This window comes from Bison bison, unplaced genomic scaffold (assembly GCF_000754665.1).
Source record: "Bison bison bison isolate TAMUID 2011002044 unplaced genomic scaffold, Bison_UMD1.0 scf7180017864034, whole genome shotgun sequence".
NCBI classification, from domain to species: Eukaryota; Metazoa; Chordata; class Mammalia; order Artiodactyla; family Bovidae; genus Bison; species Bison bison.
Window position 1 is genome coordinate 4,969,531 of NW_011494606.1, and position 15,717 is coordinate 4,985,247.

The 15,717-nt window shown below is 54.9% G+C and overlaps 1 protein-coding gene across 5 annotated transcripts in view; it reads right to left on the reverse strand.

The window, feature by feature from the left end:
* Nucleotides 1–15,717, reverse strand: part of SMAD3 (SMAD family member 3) — a 127,520-nt gene that overhangs the window by 13,391 nt on the left and 98,412 nt on the right. For 4 of the 5 annotated variants that reach the window (XM_010834522.1, XM_010834524.1, XM_010834525.1 and 1 more), the window contains exons 2-5: nt 13,104–13,297; nt 12,784–12,915; nt 11,439–11,513; nt 7,985–8,035 (exon numbers count right to left, since the gene is read on the reverse strand). In XM_010834522.1, the coding sequence (XP_010832824.1) occupies nt 7,985–8,035; nt 11,439–11,513; nt 12,784–12,915; nt 13,104–13,297 (452 nt within the window). Of the gene's footprint in view, nt 1–7,984; nt 8,036–11,438; nt 11,514–12,412; nt 12,763–12,783; nt 12,916–13,103; nt 13,298–15,717 lie in introns of those variants that run through there. The other variant, XM_010834526.1, reaches the window with a different exon arrangement.

Sequence of the window (15,717 nt, forward strand, 5' to 3'; positions counted from 1 at the left end):
CACTGGACCAAGTCTCAGCCCTGGCCCGAGACCCCTGCTCACTGCCCGCCAGGCAACTTCCCAGAGCCCACAAGAGCCCACGAGAACCTCTGCTCAGCTCCCCAGGCCGCTGACAGTGTGAGAAAAACCCAGAAGGTGGGGCCAGGTCTCCCTGCTGGGCAACGTGGCCCTGACCTCCTTCCAGGGTCAATGTCCATGATCCCATCTAAGGGTAAAAAGAAGGTCAGCACACACAGGAGGAGCTGAAGACCGGTGACAACCCTGCCCTTGCCACACCCAGGAAGAGTCAGCCGGAGGGTCAGGACATCTGACCACGTTTCTCCACCTCAGCACTATCGAGATTCGGGGCCGGGTCATTCTGTTTGGGGAGAGAGGGTTCTGTGGGCTCCAGGATATGTGCGGCACCCTTGGCCTCTAGATGCCGGCAGACCACATCCGTCTCGCCCTCCCAGCTGTGACAGCCAGAAGGGCCTTCAGACATTGAGAGAGGTCTTCCAGGGGGCAAAATAGCCCCCAGACGACAGTCACTGCCCTGAATGTTTGACCAGGTCATGGAGCCCAAGCTTCAGGCCAGACACAGAGCAGCTGTGTGCTGCTGAGCAAAGCAGTTTAGCTCGGAGTTTCAGTGTCCACATCTCCCTGGGGCCACCCGAGTGGAGAACCTCCTTTCTCACCCGGCGCTGTTTTTGGATGGACTGAGAGAATTCAAGTGGAGAGCAGGGCACGCATCAGACACTCAATAAATGGTGTCTATAGCAATTAGAATAATTTTGGTTGTTCAAACTTGAGAACATCCTATTCTTGGCCTGACCTCCAACCAAAGGGGGCAAAGTGTCCTTGCTCCTCCTTCTCCTGCCAGGGTGGAGCAAGGGAAGAGGAGGGAAGGCAGGGTGTCCAGGCTACTTAATGGCGAAGGGGGTGTGATGGGGGCAGGAGCGACCACAGCCCGCGGCCAGTACCCTGGAGGCTGGACTGAGCCATGTCAGCCACATCTGGCTCTGGCGTTGCTCGATGTTTGACATTCCAGTGAGATAAGTTATATTCTAAACAATGTGCTCACTAAAATGTGAGCTATGTTGCTTTGGAAATCTTAAGAAAAACAACCACCACCACCTAAGAAATCCAAGTGCACTCCAAGCCTTCAAAGTGGCCCGGCAGCGTGTCATATCCAGAAGGTACTGGGGAAGCACGGCGGGCCCCACTTCCCAGAGGCAGGCTCTGCTGACTTTGCTGTGCAACCTCAGGGACATGACGTCCCTCTCTGGCCTCAGTGGCCCAGTCTGAACAGTGACTGCCGTGTACTGGAAGCCACCGAGAGCAGACTCTGAAGGTCACGGGTCACCCTGAAGAGGCAGCCTTGGCCTCCCTAGCCAAGTACAGAACAGCGTCCTCGTCCTCAAATGATAAAGCCAAGTCCAAGTCCTGGGCTTAGTCCAGGCAGAAGGCAGTGAGCCAGGATCCCAGGAACACTGACCCAGTCCACTTGTCAAAAGAAGGGAAGTCAGCAGGCCACCTGCTGGGTAACACGGGGCCAGAACGCCATTCTGGTGATGTGTAGGCTTTGAGGTGTCTCAGAATCAGAGAGAGACTTGGAGTCCTCGCCAGAGGCTCTCCCAAGCAGATCTGAGCCCTTATCTAAACATCCCTGCAACTCGCAGACGTGCACCAAACAGTGCTGTGGAAAACACAGGATGCAGGAGCCTGACACATAATTAAGCAGATGGTAGTTTGGGGAGTGGAGCCGTCAGGCCAAGGCCAAGTCTGAAGGCTGCCATTTCAGAGAGGGCTGTCTGGACGAGCTGACCCATGTTCAGAAGCAGCACCCCAGCCGTGCACTTACTGTGGTCTGCAAACAGCTGCCAGTCGGCCCGGCCTTTCCCCTCTCCCCTCCCATCGTCGCTCAGGGCTTCCTGCAGGCATTTACGCCAGGGGAGCTGCACGCCCAAGTACGCCCCCCTCCAGGGCTCTGCCTTGAATGGTGCTTTATTTTCAAACTGCATGTCCGCCCTCATTTCTTTTCCTAGTAAAGGACTTATCCACACCATGGTTCGGAACAAGACCAAGTCAGGACCCTGGGAAAGAGAGACTATAAACAGGCTAACCATCAAATTAGATAGCTACTTAAACAGCACTCAGCTTGGCTCTGAGCTTCCTAGCAGACAAGGCAAAAAGGGGGCATGACATGCGACCTGGCTCTGGTTGGCAAAAAGAAAATTCTTACCAGTTCTATAGGGAAAATAAAGCTTGTCCTGGCACTAAATCTTAAAATAACTCTTCAGTGAGGCCACTTCTCCCCCACAATAGTCAATACAGTCAGCCAAGCCACCCTGGATTCAAGAGGGTCCCAATAAATGCAGAAGCAATTTTATATAAGGCTGCTTCTGGGGGAAAAAACTCTGAACACATATGGCTCACAGGCTCCTCCGGGAGGACAGGGCAGGGTGACCTGCCCCAGAGAAAGCAGTTTCGCTTCCCCAGACCAAGGACTCCACACACCTGGTGTGGCAGCTGACGGCACACGCCCAAGGCCTTCCCTCCACACGGCTCTGCTCCCAGTCAGACTGCTGAGTTTGTGCTAATCCCTCTTCCTGTGGCAGAGGTGTTGCAGACGCAGGAACCTCCCGCTCCAGCCGCTCTCGGCCCCCAGCCCCCACTGCTGCGGTGAGGGCCAGATTCCTCGAGGGGCAGGGGGCACTTAATTCTCCACTGGCCCCCTGCCAGCCTAACGCACTGGCTGGCTCTGGTTCTGAGCCCAATTCCAAGCTGGCATGGACTTTCTGTTTTGTTTAAGGGAAAGAAAACAGAATAAAACCCAGAAGGCAACACTTGGATTAAGGGATGCCTATTAAAAACACGTGCAAGAGATCCAAATCCGGGAAAGGAAAGGGGGGAGGCCCGAGCGGGGCAATTAGCTTTCCGCTATACGTCGAGCGCAGGGAGCGGGTGAAGAGCGGGCGCGCTGATGCGGCAGAGCTAAGGTCAGAGTGCCAGCACCCACCTCCATCTGGGCCCTGTGGAAGAAGACTCCACACCTAGGCCCCATCTGCCTTCCCACTGCCTGCACTGCTCGCCCCCCTCATCTGCTGGGACACGACCTTCACGGCCCAGCTCAGGTGGCTGTGAAAACATTCTCTCATCCCTGGTGTCTGAGCCACCTGCCTACCTAAAGGTCAGGTCCCTGCCAGCCCAGGACAGTCATCCCAGCAGCTAGGCACCAATTCCAACTGATCTTGCGAAGGATTAGGCAACAAGCCCACTTTTACCCAGAAAGGACCCCTGCTCTATCAACCTAGGACCAGTCTACTGAGACCAAGAACAACGGAAAGTCTCAGAGCTGGACGGACGCCCAGGAGTCTGACGGTCCAGCCAGCAGTTGACTTCCTGCCATGAAGACGTTCGCCTGTGGTGTCCCGAGCTTATGGAAGACGAGAGCTCAACGTGGCCTTGGAAAAGATACCTGGGATCGGGTTTGGGTTGTAGGGGGTCCCCTGCCCTCTCTTGAGGGGTCAGGGGTCTTCCTGCGACCTTGGCCACCAGGGCCCCCTTCTCCCAGCAGGAGGAGAAGGCAGCCTCAGTCCAGGGCCCTCTGGGAAACCATCACCTCCTTCAACTCCAGCTCAGTTCCTGCCCCTGGACACTCCCTGGTACCTCACTTCCCCCAGTCAAAGCCTCTCCAGAGATGTCTCACTCTAAAGCAAAGAACAACTTCTTCACAGGCAGGATCTGGCTCGTTATCTCTCTCCACCTCCCCCCAACCCCTGCATTTGCTCCAATCCTTGACCTAAATCCTTAGGAAATTCCAGGTGACTCATCCAACACAATGTGTAATAACAGGAACCTCACCTGCTCACATCCCTTCCCTGCACAACAAAGCCCTGGGATCTCCCCAGAGCCTGCCGCTGGCCAGAGGCTGAGCTGGCTCTCAGTCACTCCTGGGGCTCCCCCATGAGGCACCCCAAGTGGCTTCACTGTGGCCAGAAGCTCAAGCTTTTGCCTGGAGCAGGAAAGAAATGAAGATAGTAGCCAGATGTCCTATGCCTGCTTTCTGTTTGTATAGTAACTTCTTTATGAGAACTAATAGGTGTCCTGAGATGCCCAGATGTCTCCGGGGAGAACCCGCCGTGTGCCTGTCGGCATGCTGCGGTTTGGGACATGCGGCTGTGAAAGAGGAATGCAGGGGTGGGGGCTGTGTGCTGCCCCACCCCCGCTTTTATCTGCCTGCAGCCCACTGCCGAGGACTGGAGCCCCCTCTCCTGCCCACACCTGCTCTCCAAAGGATGCCCTTGAACCCTCGAGGAGCTCTCTCCTTACACCTCACTTGGCATCTCCACAGAACCTGCCCACCCCCTGCCCTCAGCACCTCTCTCCCCTCTGAATGTTGGGCCCCATCCTCCACCTGATCCCCAAGCCTCTTCCCGAGGCACATCTCGTGAGTCCATCCTTAGGTCTCCCTCTCCATCCACTCCCAGGACTTCAGCCAAAACTTTGTCAGTGTTTCCCAAGTGAGGACTATAGAATGGTCCACGGGATCCTAAGAAAGAGGTGTTCCAACAGTGGTCGGATCCCTGGGAGAAACGCTGGACCAGCCAGGCCTTCTTTCTGCAAGACTCTCAGAGGCTTTACGCTGCGAGTGCCCTGGGGGGCCCCAGGAGCGAGCACAGGACAGGCTTTCCAAACTCATCTGATGACAAAATCATGTCTCTGACCCCACGATGGGCAAGGCTAACCCCACATGCTAATGGCTCTGAAGCTGCACCTCCAGCCATGGCCTCTCTCCTGACTGTCCCGCTGCTTCCTGGACTCAGGTGAGTAGAGGCGCCTCCCTGTCACCCTCCATGCCAAACCCTGTCCCTCATCTCCTGGGGTCCGGCCGCAGTGACACGGAAGCCTCCCGGTCTTCCCAGTTAAAGCTTGTCAATAAATGCTGCTGATTTAGGCCCATGGTGCTTGCAGATGCCTTCTCCCATTCTGCTTCCTTTCTCTAAAGCGTTCATCTCAGCCTCCTCCAGTGCTACAGCTTCCTAAGTGGGTTTTTTGGGAGGGGTGGGGCAGGGGTGGTAGCTCCAGCAATTTCTCCTAAGATTTAAATTCCACATAGTGCCCAGATTAATCATTATGAAGCCACCATCAGATAAGCGCCCAAAACTCAAAACCTACCATCTTGCCTTATCCTGTAGGCAAGATGGGGCTACGGAAGTGTGGCCTTCTGCGCTCTTTTCTCAGCCCTGCCAGCCCCCTCAGCCTCGTCTCCACTGTGCCTCCCACAAGCCAACCCACCACACGGCCAGCCATCCGCAGAGCTCGCCCGCCCTTGCACCGGCAGTGCCTTGCCCTCCAATTCTGCCTGTCCCTCAAGGCCCAGCTCACACGGGCCACCACAACTCTGAGGTCTCTGCACCCTGCCCGGCACATGCAGTTCCCGTCCTATGTGTGCTGGGCACAGTACATCACCGGTGACAGACACCTCCAGCCACTCCACCAGACAGTGAACGTTTGAGGGTCTTCAGCTCTGGACCCCCAGCATGGGTACATACTAGGAACTCAGTGAATGAGTGAGTGAATACGGAGAAGACACTGACCACCCAGCATGATGTCCCCACTGGAATGCCACCATTCCCTCCTGTAAGCCCTCAGGGTATTTCATCTGTACCTACCTCTTGTTTTATATAAAAAGTTATTTACAGTCCTCCTTATTTATCCCAACAAGGCGGACAACACTTTGATGTCAGGGTCTGGGGCTCCTCTTTGAATTCCCCTACCTGGGCTGGTATACAGAGACCAAGCAAGAAGTGCCAGCAAATGGCTGAGTGAGGAAGAGACAGGCAAGCAGGCAGGGGTCCCCGCCAGGGACGACATGGGACACCAGACCCTCAGTTCCCTCCCTGAGCCGAGTTCTACTGAGTGAGAAAGGGGAGAGCTGGTCCAAGTGGCCGAGTATGGCAGGGTCCCGCTGCATGGATCCCTATAGCCTGGATCCCCGAGGCCTGAGGTCCCCACTTCCCAGCTGTGTGGATGGGACAAGTGCATTAACCAGTCTGTCCCTTGGCTTCCTGTTCCACAAAATGAAAACTGTAGCACTACCACCTTATTCAGCTGTCACGAAGATTCAGCTAGCACGCAGGAAGTGCTCTGAACAACACTCAGTAAACAGCGAGTTCTCAAGAAATGCCAGCCATTATCATCACCATCCTCTCATCTCCATCCAGCCCTGATGCCAAGGCGATCAGACTGTAGGGTCCTATCGATGGTTTTGAGTGGGTGAAGGCTGGGGTTCAAGGGCTCATCAAGCAGAAAGGAAGCCAGGCCTGTCCGCACCCGAGTCTCACCATGAGTCCTTCATGACTCGTCAGCTGACTCGTGCCCCCATTCACATCTTCCCAGAAGAGGGGCACCCCTCTCTGTCCACCGGGCTTGGAGGCTGTTCCTTCATTTGGAAGAGATGGCCTCAGAAGTCCTGACCCTTAGACAAGAGGCCGAGGGACAGGGCCGCAGGCCGGGAGGATCGTGCCAGTTGGGCACTCTGCCTTGGGGCCAAGTTCAAGGACATGCTGTCATCCTGGTCTACACAATCTCGAGGGGAATGCAGAGCAAGCACCCACCCAGGACAACTTTCAGTCCGAACCACAAAGTCAGGCAGTGGGGTTGCCAGGTCAAGCACCAGCTCATGTCTGTGGACTGAAAGGGCTGCCGTGGTGGGGTCAGAGGGGTCATCCTCCAAAGCGGAAAGCCCAGAGTGAAGCTCACAGTCATGGCCTTCAAGTTAACATGAGCTTCCAGCCTTCAGCGTTTATGTTGAATAACTCCATCAGTCCTTTCACATTGGGAACATACACCGTGGTATTATTTTACAAAGATGCTAAAACAGATCCCCCAGTCACATTTCACAGTGCCCACTTGTCAGCCGTATTAAAGGGTTTTCAAGCAGCTCCCACATTCCAAATGATGACTCTTCATCTGATGCTATCAGTCAAGGACTGGGAACAACTGGGAACAGAAGCCAGGCCAATCCACTCTGATTCACCAAGTTTGGAAATTAGCTCCTCCTTTCCCTGAGCCCCAAGTCAAGTCCCAGCAATACAGGCCAGAACAAAACCAAACTCACATTTTTCTAAAGCTACCAGACCAACTCAGGAAAAAAATTCCCCTAGATGAGAACTGAACAAATATTTCATTTGTTTTGAGCCCTCTGGCAGGCCCCACACTGAAGCCAAAAGATGCTCCTGGATTAGAAAAGCAAATCTCACAAAAACGACCCAGAAAGCAAACATCTGAAGGAAGGTTGTGGAAATGATGGCCCAGCCACTCCAAAACATCATGAGATGATGCAAGATGATCAATGAGACATCTATGTGTTTACAAAATAACAAGATAGAAGGAAAAAGTGAATATGAAGTATTCTCTCAAAGGCAAAGCACAAATATATGTGCTTGATCCAAAAACATCAGAGGACCAAGATAAAGGAAACACATGTGCGTTAGGGTAGAGGGATTATGGGTAACTGTGCATTTTGTTTTTTAATTCCTTATATGGTACCCTTTTAATTAAAAATGACATCACTGTCAGATGAGGTGCTCAGATGAAATCCAAGCAAGTGTATCTGAAACAAGTCCCCGCCAGCTGGGGGTTGTAGTCTGCAGCACTGCCCATGGCTTTGCATCAAACCACACACAGATGCTCACCGACCACAGACCCTCATGTTTCTACAGCACAAGATTCAGGGGATTTTCATTCACTCGTGTCTAACCGCCTCCCCGGGGAAATACAAACCTGGCCCACGGCTGCCTTTCCTGCCACCGCTGTTCTCAGGTTTCCCATCCTGTGGGTGACCCCAGAAGCTATGCAAGCAGAAACCTGATGGGTTGTGCTGGGCGGATGGTGGGGGCCGGGGGCGGAGCTTCACCTTCAGGGCCTCCCCCCGACACTGAGCACCAGCCACGGCTACAGCTAAAGGGGGTTCAAATCATACAGACAAGGAGCTACTTACCCAAGTTATTGTGTGTTGGGGACATCGGATTCGGGGAGAGGTTTGGAGAACCTGCGAGGTAAGACACTGCTGTGAGACGTCAGAAAAGACTGCTGGCCTGGGAGCCAGATGACAACGTGTACATCACAGCGGGGCGGGGAGAAAACCCCCGGCTGAGCCTCCACGGCCCAGGAGAGGGCCGCACCTCCCTTCCCTGGGTCCCAGCTTCTTTATCTGTGCAACCAATAGATGAGCGGATGACCTTGGAGTCTTTTCCACAACTCGAGGGTCTGATGCGTCTAATCAAGCCCGCAGCATGCGGTTGCTGCGGTCCCAGCCCGAGCGCACAGACCCCACACTGACATGCCCTGTTAACTGAGGGACAAAAGGAGCAGGAAGACCCTCTCCCCAGCCGCCCAGACCCCTCTCTGCTCTCAGAGCTCAGGGTCTGCAAATACCAATGCAGGCATTCCCAGGTTTCAGGAAATGCACCCAGCTGCCTCAGACACCCCACAGCTCAGCAACCAGACTGACGTTATATGCAAAACATGATGCTACTCACAGGGAAAAGTCCTAACTACCCAATTCTTCCTACTCTATTATCTTTACTCATTCTCCTGGTAGGTGGGTGGGTGTGTGCGGACCCACACAACATCAGCCTTCAGAAAACCAAGCTATCGCTTTTCCAAAAAGCAACACTGGGCTGGTCCCTCCATTGTCCCTGCACCCATGGGGCTCCAGCTCCAGAGAGTTGCTTGTTTCCTGATAGTCCTTTGCGCCTGGCTCCACTCCCTGAAATCTCCAATCCTCACCACTGGGCCTTCAGCTTAGGCTGCCTTGAGCTGTGAGCGGGGGTCTGCTCCTGCCCCTCAACTCAGCTGTGACCTCCTTGAGGACCAAGGGGGAACCATGGGTTTCACCCCTTGCACCCAATCTTCTGGGGGATGTGGAAAAGTCACACTCAGCTGTGACCTCCTTGAGGACCAAGGGGGAACCATGGGTTTCACCCCTTGCACCCAATCTTCTGGGGGATGTGGAAAAGTCACAGAAAAAGCAGAGCTTTCAAATCTTCCATGGTATCTGGACATGGCACCACGTAGCCATGGGTCTTTGGCAAAGTGGTTCAAACACTTTGAGCCTTGATTTTTTTCCCCTCAGGTATAAAATGGCAATGATACCATCTACTGTGTGATGTGTAGAAATGAAGCAGAACGGTGCACACAAATATGCCTACACCATGGCTTGTACACAGGAGGTGGTTAGTAAGTGTTGGTCTCCTATTTCAGGCTGGTCCAAATCATGGAGACCCAGGAAGTGGGACCTTCTCTCTGGTCTGAACAGACATGCGCATATATCTGGGGAGACATGGGGCTGGACAGGGAGAGCCTTGGGCCCCAGCTGAGATGCTCCTCCTGTCTGCTGTCAGGGAAGTCAAGCCCATGAGCAACTGGACTGGTCTGAGTGAAGAGCAGACAGTAAATGGGAGACCCCACCCACCCACCCGTCACGGGCTGGCTGGGCTCCACAAAGCCCAGGGCTCATATTCAATAAACATTTATGTCCACAACAGGGTCCTACAGGTACACGACGGGAGGAGATGAGGAAGGGAGGACAGAGAAAGGAAGGGGAGACACAAGAGTTGAGAGGGTGAAAAGGTGGGCTTGTCCCATGTAAGACCTTCTTCTCCTTTGGTCTGTTTGCACAGGCAGACTTTGTGTTACTGTGCTTTGCAGATGCAGTGCTGCATCCAGCCAACACACTGGCACCATTTTTCCAACAGCATTCAATGATTTCATGTCTTTTGTCCCCTTCTGAAAATTCTCACAATGTTTCTAATTTTTTAATTATTATATTTTTGATGGCAATCTGTGATCTTTGATAGTTACTACTGCAAAAAAGATTTTGACTCATTGAAGGTTCAAATCATGGTTAACATTGTTGAGCTACCAAGTATTTTTTAATTAAGGTGTGTACACTGCTTTTTTGGACATAATGCTATTGCACACTTAACAGACCAGGACAGTATAAACGTAACTTTTACACGTACTAGGGAACAAAAAATTTGTGTAACTTGCTTTATGGTGGTTATCTGGATGTAAAACCACAGTATATCAAAGGTTTGCCTGTAATCCTTCCATAAACCTGAAGAGTAGCGAGGAGGGAAGCAGGCAGGAGAAGAAGAAACACAGCATCCTCAGAGATGCTGCTCAGGGGGCTAGTTTCCCATGCCAGCATTTAAAGATGTGGGCTTACAGCAGGCACTTGGCATCAAATACAGGTCTCCGATGCATTCTGACTGGGTTCACACCATCATCCACTCATCAGTGGTATGTGGAGGTATGTGGCACGATGCCCAGGCTATATATCAAGTGACCACATTTACAATAAACATGCACGTCCCCTGCATCCTTCTTTCGGGAACTGCACTCTCTTCTGGGCTATGTGCAGGGCAGGTGGCCCGACCACATCGGACGGCTCTGCGTACCCAAGGCATGCCTCCCATCATTGGAAGGGAACATCTGCTTGGCTCCCTCCTCCTCACCCAACCACATGCAACGCCATGCACGTGTGATGTGGCAGCTGGGGTTCAATTCAAGAAGCCGCTGGTCTGAGGCCAATTTGGTCCCAGAACAAATGAGGTGGGAGCATCTGGAGATGTGCCTGGAGATGACTAGGCTGGGCCCCTCATGGCAGGAACACATAGATCACATTTGGGCATCACACAAAAATAGATGCTTCAGGGCCTTGCAAAGATCTTGCCTCTGTTCCAGCGCTCCTGAGCTGTTTCAAGTGATGAAGCCCACCCTCCATCACACTGCCAGCAGCATCTCATCTGCTTTCAGCCTGCAGGGGCTCCACGTCAGCTTCTGGCTACACCTGAAGCTTTGAATGACTGGCCCTCCTGTCTCTGGAGGAGGATGCTCTAGCCACACGGAGCTCTCACCCACCCCAGAACTCACCAGCTCTCCTCCCCATGGCCCCTCATGACTCTGCCTGGCATGCTGCTCTGCCTGTCCTGGCAGCCTGGCCAAACCCTATATACTTCCAATACTCAATGCAGGAAAAGCCTACACCGCAAGCTACTGCTCAGTCCCCCAGCACTTTGTCCCAGGCTGGGTGGCACGGCCCTGTTCCGTGCCACATAGCATCTTCCATCAGGTCATACAAGAGACAGCATGGTAACTGCGGGCTGTCTTGCTGGTCTCCCCCACACACCATGAGCCACTCAGGCTCCTCCTCTATCCCAGTTCTGGGCCCATAGTGATTGCTCAGTAAATACTGGATGGAGGGACAGAGAGAAGGATGGAGAGAGAAAGTGGGGAGAAGGGAATACAGAGAGTGAGATGGAGGAACAGAGGGAAGGATGGAGAAAGTGGGGAGAAGGGAATACAGAGAGCGAGATGGAGGGACAGAGGGAAGGATGGGAAAGGGCAGGCACTCAGGACGAGGAGCAGAGACTCCACAAAACTCTGACCTGCATCCATGCTGTGGTTCATCTGGTGGTCACTGGTCTCTCCATCTTCACTCAGGTAGCCTGGGGGTGGGGTTTCTGGGAATTGGAAGGAAGGTGGTTCATTACATGGCCTCCGGTTTGGCTCTTAAGCCACCCTTTGCAAACTCATAGCTTCAGGCCACTACGCCGGGGGCGGGAGCTGAAGGCTGGGCTTCGGACCCCTGGCTCTCGCTGTCCTGGAGCACTCATCCTCCAGTGTTCCCACCTGAATCGCTCTGAACTTCGTTCACTGTCTGACTCCCAGTCTGAAGTGCCTATTCCTACAGCCTCTGTGGGCCTAAACTTCTCCCCATCCCTCAAGACCAGGTTTAAGCCCCGCTCCCTGCCCTGCCCTCCCCTACCCCCGCCACCAGGCAGTGAACTCACCTATCTCTGAGGGCAACTGCCTCAAACCACCCTCTGGCTCCACCACCCACCCCCGTACCATGATCTGCCGGCTCTTGAGGGGACGTCTCAAGCGGGATGCAAACTGCATGAGAGCAGACTGCCATGCATTCCTCTCATTGAGCTCAGGCCCTGACTGACTTCTCTGCTTTGCTGAACAAAGAGAGTAGGCAACCCACCCCCTAGGGACCAGAGCCACCTGTGACATGAAAGGCCGGGGCTGTAAAGCAGGTCCTCCCTTAATGCTCTGACCCACGCACACAGCCTGCGGTCAACCTCAGCACGGTGAGCTCATTTGGGACCAAAGGCTAGTCCAAAGTAGATGGCTCCGAAAGGAACGCGGCCCATCTCTGCCCCAGCTACCCTAGTGCAGGGTCTGGCCAAGCACTGCCAAGCAGTCTTCCTGGACTCCTGGAGTTCTGGTGATTCACACATTATTTGCATGTAAATGATGGGCTTCTAAAAACATTTACACTCTGACAGCAGAGCCCACTTCTCCCTTTAGAGTAAAACCTCCCACCCAGGCTGGAACCCTCCCAGGGCTTACTTACAGGGCCCTTCTCCACACGCTGCCCGGCTCTTGGCCCCGGCTCGGCCCACTGCCTCCGCAGCCCCCAGACCTTGGGGGATCCTGCCTGAACTCCAGCCCCAGGGCCCGGAGGGTGGCGAGAGAAACACAGCCTCGCTATTTCCGCTTCCAAAATAAATGACTGCACCGAGGCCGGGCGGAAGGGTCACGCCGCCGCTCCTCCATGCCAAGAAAAGCATCATTAGTGAGCGGGGAGCCAAGGCCACGGATCCTCTCCCCACAGGGACGCGGGTCTGAGTCAGGGGCCTCGGGCCAGCGGGTGTGCGGAGATGGGGTGACGGGGCCGTCCCGCGCCCGCCTCCGGGGCTGGCCTCACTGCTTGTGGGTGCCTACCTGGAATATTGCTCTGGGGCTCGATGCCGGCAGGGAAGTTAGTGTTTTCGGGGATGGAATGGCTGTAGTCATCCAGCGGGGGGAACTCGGCCGGGATCTCTGTGTGGCGGGGCACCAACACAGGAGGTAGAACTGTGCGGAGGAGACAGAGGGAAGGAGGGTCAGGGTGGATGCCAGGCTGGACTGAAGCCCCCGCACCCCCAGATGAACCAGAGGCCCGCCCTCAGGAAGAAGAGAGGAAGGCAGGGGACGGGGAGAGGAAGAGGCGGAGGAGAAGGATGCCCGGTAGACACCTGCAGACCCCACAGAGGAGGCCATACCTGGGGTCTCTACCCTCTGATAGTGGTAGGGATTCACGCAGACCTCGTCCTTCTTCATGTTGAAGGCGAACTCACACAGCTCCATGGCCCGCAGCTCGTGGTGGCTGTGCAGGTCGGGGCACCGCCACAGGCGGCAGTAGATGACGTGGGGGAGCCCCTTCCGGTGGGACACCTGCAGCCGGCCATCCAGGGACCTGCCAGGATGGACAGGAGGAGCAGAAATGGACAGTGAGGGCGATCCGGCCTGCCTCCTCCCCAAGGCCAGCCCGCCGAGCTCCTGGGAGCCTGGCGGAGACTCAGAAAGCTCCCCCCACAGCCAGCGCTTGTCCGGCTCGCAGGCAGAGGGCTTGCAGATCAGAGAAGCTCTAGGCGTGCTGGGAGGGGTCCAGGAGAAGAACAGAGTCCCACCCGGCAGGCCAAGGGCTCCTGGGCCCAGGAGAAGAACAGAGTCCCACCCGGCAGGCCAAGGGCTCCTGGGCCGGCAGAGCAGACCCCGGAGCCACCAGGCCGTGGGATGACTACCCTCCCCGACCTTGAAGGGACGGCACTGAACTGTGCTCTGCAAAGGCCAGGCCAGGCGGAGGTGGGCAGAGGGGCCAGGGCTGAGCTAGAAGACGGGAGCTCTTCAGGAGCCGACGTGAGGATGCAGTGATGCCGCAAGGAGGATGACGGCGCGCAGCCCGTCTCCAGCGGCTCTCCACCCTCACCCAGTTCCTTCCTCAAACACAAGAAAACAAGGGGGAAAATCCCTGTTTCAGCTGGGGTCTGTGATGAGGTGGGGAGCGAGGGAGGGACATGAAAGGGAACTGTAACTGGTCAGGGCCTACACAGCAGGCCTCTCAGGAGCCCCTTTCTGGCCGGTGGCCCAGGCGCCCGGTCCATGGCGCTCGCCTAGCTCAGAGCTCAGGCCTACATGGTCGTGTGTGTGCAGAGCTGCGACCGCACTCCAGGCCTGGTTCTCCTCGGTTCCCAGCCCAGCTCGGCCCAACCCACCACCCACGGCAGTGTCCTGTCCCTTTGCAAGCCTTGTTTTCTGTGGTGACTTGGCCTGTGAGCAGTTGACCTAGTGCCCATCACACCCCCTCCCCAGAGTAAAATGTGGTCCTTGATGGACCAGTGGCGTGTGTCCACGGGAGCTCTTCTAAAAGGCAAAACCAGAAAGCCTACTCCAACCCATTACATCAGAATCTTCCTCTAAAATCTCCAGGTCATCGGCCCAAAGGAAAGTTGGAGCAATGCCATAGGCCGTGACGACTGGGGAGCTCGAGTGGCATGAGCACCATCGGCCAAGAGTCAGGTGGGAGACAGGCGGCTTCTGAAAAGATGCGAGACTTCGGGGACAACCAGGATTAGACGGGTGAGGAGAGTCCATACACAAAAAATTCTTTATCAAGGGATTTCCCTGGTGGTTCAGGGGCTAAGATTCCATGCTCACAATGCAGGGGGCCCGAGTTCAATCCCTGGTTGGGGAACTAGATCCCACACCCCATCAACTAAAGGTCCTGCCATAACTAAGACTTGGAGCAGCCAAATTACAAAGAAGAAGAAGGAAAAAAAAAGAAATGCTTTATCTAACAAGTGTTTCATGAGCTCCTACTTTGTGTGGCATTAGGGATACCGTGGTGAGGGAAAGAGGAAAAGAGCCCACAAAGCGGTCCCAGCTTCCACAGAGCTTCCATGGGCAAGGCGGACATTAATCTACTAATCAGGTCAGTGACAATGACAAGCGAAGAGCAGGGAGCTGCGAGCGCATACGACCCTGGGGATGATGCTTCACGGAAGGGCGAGACGGGGCATCTCTGAGGGGACAGTGGTTGACCAGAAAGTCTAAAAGGCAAGTAAGCAGACAAAGAGAGGAGGACATTCCGGGTAGAGAGATGAGCATGTGCTAAAGTTCCAAGAAGGTGGAAAGCACAGTGAGGAGGGAGACCAGAATGGAGGCCAGAGTGGCCAGAGAGGACGGAGGCTGGGGCAGCAGGGAGGGGTGCCTCTGCAGGGTCTCAGACTCTGGCCCTGCCTTCTTCCTAAGAGCCACAGGAACCCTCTGAGATGTGTGTGTGCGTGTGTGTATGAAATTCTGGCTGTGGGGACAAGCGGACTGGAGGCAGCGGTGGTGGAAGAGTCAAGAGTAGATGAGACAGGGAATTCTCTGGTGGTCCAGTGGTTAGACGACTTCCTGCTTTCACTGCTGAGAGCCTAGGTTCGACGCCTGGTTGGGGAACTAAGATCCCACAAGCCGAGTTGCATGCCTCCCACCACAAAAAAAGAGTGGATGTGATGGGTGCTCTTATATATAGAGAGAGGCCCCCAAAGGCAGTACTGCCCTTCCTACAAGAAGGCTCATCCTTGGACTCCACTGGTCAGTGGGCAGGACGTTTCTGATGGCTGGGCAGGGCTGGTGAAGAGGCATTTAAAGCTCTTTCTCCCTGCCCCCATTTGACTGAGGGTACCTGCTTTCCTGAATAAATGGAATTTATGGACACTGTGAGGGAGAGGCCTGCCAGATGCCACCAGAAGTACCAACCAAAGAGACAGAAACAGGAATCCAGGCAAACTCTCTGAGTCACTGGCCTGGGTAGGGTGAAGGATGGACAGAGGTCAGATCCAGGCTATG